Here is a 4,234-nt window from a genome sequence, read left to right on the forward strand (position 1 = left end):
CGTCGAACTCCCTCGGATGTTGAAAAAAGGAAGGTTAGAAAAAGGAGAGAAGATGGAGACGAGATTGGCGAACGCAAGCCAGTCGGAAAGAGAGTGCTTTCTTCGTCAACCAACGATGGTGAAGGTCTTCGTATATAAGCAACTGACTGCACTCCAATTGTCAGTGCACCTTCTTTCATTCCTTTACTGAACCAACACAGATTTCACCCTTAGATTCTTCTAACGACGCGTCAAGATGCTCGTTTTACGATTAGTAAGTTTCTACCACGTGATCAACTGTGATTATCAATCATGGGGATACGATCGTGCTTTTTATCTTTTTCATTTTTTTTTTTTTTTTACCTTACCATTAAATATTCGATTTTGTGTTGTTTTTTTTTTCAGTGAAAGTCCTCGACTTCTTATCTTAGTAATTATTTACCTTTCGTTTCTACATATTTCGATTGAAATTTCACTTTTTTATTTTATATTTCTTTTCTTACTAGTTTGTCATTTTGTATTTAGATGTATAACGAAATAAAACGCTTTGTAGTTTTTAGCGATCGTTGCAGTGATAGGAGGAGTTAAAGCTTCACATTTTTCATCCTACGAAGGTCATCATGGATTCTCCGGTCATCCGAAGCTCATTTCGCAATCGGTCCAACTAAATGAAGTACCCACGAAAATTATCAAGGTTACAAAAACAGTAGCTATCAAGGTTCCTGTTCCATATCCGGTTAAGGTACGTTTCACAAAATGATAGATATTATTCTTAAAAAAAAAACTTTTACGCTAGTTGCTACCTAATTAGCAGAAAAGATACATACTGACACCCTTACGGAGACATGATATTAAGAAAGTAATGGAAAGTGAAACGTGATATTGAAACATGACACTTGTGCATTCGCAATATGATCCCTTACATTGACATTCGTTATCCAGTCTTGTTAAAGTATTATCTATCTCGATTTAATCTTCACTTATTTATCAAAATGTGTTTTCGAAGGATGTATGTCGATAGTTCTACATCGATTTATTCTGGTAATCCTTTCTCTTAATTAGGTACCCCATCATATACCAGTTCCAGTGCCGGTAAACCATCCCGTGGCTGTTCCGGTTCCGCAGATAGTGAAAGTTCCCGAACACGTGCCAGTAGAGGTGGAGAAGCCGGTTCCAGTTGAGGTCCATCAACAAGTGCCATTAGTGGTTTCGAAGCCGGTGCCTTTACCACAACCAGTACCCGTACCACATCCAGTAACTGTTCCAAAGCCAGTATTTTATCCTGTACCACATCCAATACCTTATCATCAATCAGAAGGACATTCTGGAGGATATTCTGGAGGATATTCTGGAGGATATTCCGGAGGAGAGGATGATCATGTTGGTCATGAATCTAAATACACTACTTATACCGTTCAATCACCTGGACATTACGAACAAGACCATTTCCAACCATCTCAACCAGATTTTTCATCGGAACATCATTAATCATAACAATTTTCCTTTAGGCCTTTCAAAGGAATTAAATTATTTTCTTTGTAAACAACAATTCTAATAACTTAGGAGAAATAGTTATCGTTTCATGATAACAATTGATCAAATTATCATTTCGATCATAGAAATCACTTGATTTTTTTGTACATAGTTAGAATAATGTAGTCAATTTGTTTTACATATTTCTGTTAAGTTTTGCTTGTACTTTATTTTGTTTTTTATTTTTGTTTTTGTTTTTTTTTTTTTTTTGTTACGTCGTGTTCATCATTTTATATCGTTGTTTTTTTTAATAAAATTTATTATTCTTCAAATTTTGTCTCTTCTTCTTTTTTTCTCTCTTGATGAAAAGATAGCCATAACTGGCATTCGATGAACCTTTTAACGAATTTCCCATTTAAGCGAAAAAATCAAGATATCTCTTAGTTGGTCAACAGGCCAGATAAAGAAAACCTGTTACGATCATTTCTTGAAACCATCGCTTTGTATTCGTCAAACGTACAGCATTTTTCACCTTTCAATACATTACATATGTTTTCTCGAATCAAGTCGAGTCAAATTACTGTTCACGGAAGGAAGTAATATCAATTTATCGGAGATCAAGCATTCCGTTAAACTGTTACGAGAAAGTGACAGTTCTAGTATTTCATACTTTCTTTCATTTCCCTCTTACCGCAAAAATTCTTATTTATATTTATCATTTTCTATTACAAAAATAACTAATTCTTCATATACAAATATACATACACGTATATATCATTGATTACCGAAATCATATTTTAATTTTATTTACCTCTTACCATTAGAAATATTATAAAATATATATTTTGATGTTACAAAGTACTTTACAAATTCTTGGAAATAATATATAATCTTAAAATTTAATGAAATATATCTGATGTGTGGTTTGAAAATATATTAATAAAAATGTATCTATCGATATATTAAGTATTTCTATTATATACTATGAAACACCTCCCTCGATTCGTTGTTTTGATGACTTTTTTCTTATTTCCAATAGAAATCAAGAAGTTCCAGTGGTTCTAGTGACGCAAATATTAAAGAAATGTAACAGGAGCACAAGATGATATAGGAGGTATCACGAAAAAAAATACTATCGTCACCACCTAGATTTCTCATTGGTTAGAAATGACGCAAATAATATCCAATGAAAGTACAGAAACAAGTAAATAGTGTCGATAAATATTCGACGATCGGTAGGTTACCATCGGATCTTTAACGGTCGATAAGTTACCATCAGATCTCAAACTATTTTATCGACCGTCTTTATTTTTTTTTATACATTCATTGGATATTACTTGCATTATTTCCAACCAATAAGCCATCTAGGTGATGACAAGTATTTTTTTATGCTACCTTCTGTATCATTATGTGCTCCTGTTACATTTCTTTAATTTTTGCGTTACTAGAACCACCGGAACTTCTTGATTTCTATTGGAAATTAGAAAAAATGTCACAGAACTTCGAATTGAGGGTAGCCTTTTAGATGCCTTTCATAATATATATAGATATAATGAATGTATTGAAAGGAATATTCATTGATATATGTTCTTAAAAATTAAAAAATTAATACTTTTTATTCATAACCTATATAAGATATTATACCATGACGATTATTGGTATAATAATTTTTTCTATAATATATATATATAAAAATTGTATCACATCATACAATTTAATAAGGTACCATAATACTTTACAAGAATATAAAATGTAATTTTACATTTCAAATTCTGTTTATTTGTTACAGAAATATTGTCATTTATTTTGCTTTCATTTATACAAATTTAGTTAAACGTATCGTTCATTAACAGATAGATAGGACAAAATGTAAAAGTAATTTGACAAACTTTATACAATAAAAAATGAATACATTTGCATAGCTATATATTTAATAAAGTAGTTTTTATTCGAAATTTCATATTATGGAAAAATAAATTTATAATTATACTATTAACTCATATTCTATCTAACGCCTCTAACATTATTACACTGTTTCCTCGAATTACCTAAAATAGAAAATATTAATATTATCGAATATCGAATAACAAAATATTTAATTGCAAGATGGATATATTACTCACCACCATACCAATATTATTTTTTACTCCACCTTTACATTCTTCTACGCTTTCATCAATTACCATGTTCATAAAAGGGTCAAAACCACGTAAAATTCCAATTACATGTCTTCCACCGTTTAATTTTACTAAAAAAAAATTCATATCTTTATCAATATTACAATAATTTAATTAGTATTATTTGATTTATTTCTACTCACGTGAAAGACGTTTGTCCATGTATCTACAAATAAATAAAACAAAAATATCATTATTTTGTATACATCAAGTACATAACCTTAAAATAGTATATATGATCTAATAAACTAATATAATCGAACTTACAAACAATTCAAAGTTTAATTTATAATATATAGTTAAAATTATACTAACTTTTTGAGTTCTGGAGGATGTGCTTTACTCATTTTGAATTATTTTAATTTGAAAATCTAGAAAATAATTAATCTTCTTAACGAACTAAACTGTTGACTAGAGGTTAGCTCAGTGATCCCAGAGACTTTAGTTCGTCTGATCGACACAGGGGCGTAAAATTATCTTACACGCCGGAAAATTATCGTACGCCCCGGGAAAAATTTGAAATTTGATAATTTTTTAGGAATTTCCTTCCCTGAGGTTACTCGGCGCGTTAGGGTGCGTTTGCACTGACGCAAGGAATGGGCCAA

At 30.8% G+C, this 4,234-nt stretch overlaps 2 protein-coding genes across 2 annotated transcripts; one reads left to right on the top strand and one right to left on the bottom strand.

The window, feature by feature from the left end:
- Positions 1 to 235: 235 nt before the first annotated feature.
- LOC107067776 (uncharacterized) lies at positions 236 to 1,515 on the top strand. The gene is made up of 3 exons (XM_015323577.2): positions 236 to 253; positions 533 to 721; positions 1,042 to 1,515. Exons 1-3 carry the CDS (start codon positions 236 to 238, stop codon positions 1,465 to 1,467), a joined length of 633 nt encoding a protein of 210 aa, XP_015179063.1. The 3' UTR covers positions 1,468 to 1,515.
- A 1,693-nt stretch (positions 1,516 to 3,208) lies between these two features.
- SNRPG (small nuclear ribonucleoprotein G) lies at positions 3,209 to 4,096 on the bottom strand. Its single transcript, XM_015323633.2, has 4 exons — positions 3,945 to 4,096; positions 3,773 to 3,795; positions 3,576 to 3,700; positions 3,209 to 3,500 (listed from the first exon to the last, which is right to left on the bottom strand). Exons 1-4 carry the CDS (start codon positions 3,974 to 3,976, stop codon positions 3,450 to 3,452), a joined length of 231 nt encoding a protein of 76 aa, XP_015179119.1. The 5' UTR covers positions 3,977 to 4,096; the 3' UTR covers positions 3,209 to 3,449.
- Between the last annotated feature and the right edge of the window lie 138 nt (positions 4,097 to 4,234).

This window comes from Polistes dominula, unplaced genomic scaffold (genome assembly GCF_049000335.1).
Source record: "Polistes dominula isolate Pdom_NZ unplaced genomic scaffold, Pdom_raw_medaka contig_73, whole genome shotgun sequence".
In the NCBI taxonomy this organism is placed as follows: domain Eukaryota; kingdom Metazoa; phylum Arthropoda; class Insecta; order Hymenoptera; family Vespidae; genus Polistes; species Polistes dominula.

Excerpts from the sequence above, each read along its gene's own strand:
- LOC107067776 (XM_015323577.2), top strand. Across the intron at positions 722-1,041 it reads CTGTTCCATATCCGGTTAAG|GTACCCCATCATATACCAGT; the intron begins GTACGTTTCACA and ends TCTCTTAATTAG.
- SNRPG (XM_015323633.2), bottom strand. The coding sequence starts at position 3,976 with ATGAGTAAAGCACATCCTCCAGAACTCAAAAA. Across the intron at positions 3,796-3,944 it reads CATCCTCCAGAACTCAAAAA|ATACATGGACAAACGTCTTT; the intron begins GTTAGTATAATT and ends ATTTATTTGTAG. Across the intron at positions 3,701-3,772 it reads CATGGACAAACGTCTTTCAC|TAAAATTAAACGGTGGAAGA; the intron begins GTGAGTAGAAAT and ends ATTTTTTTTTAG.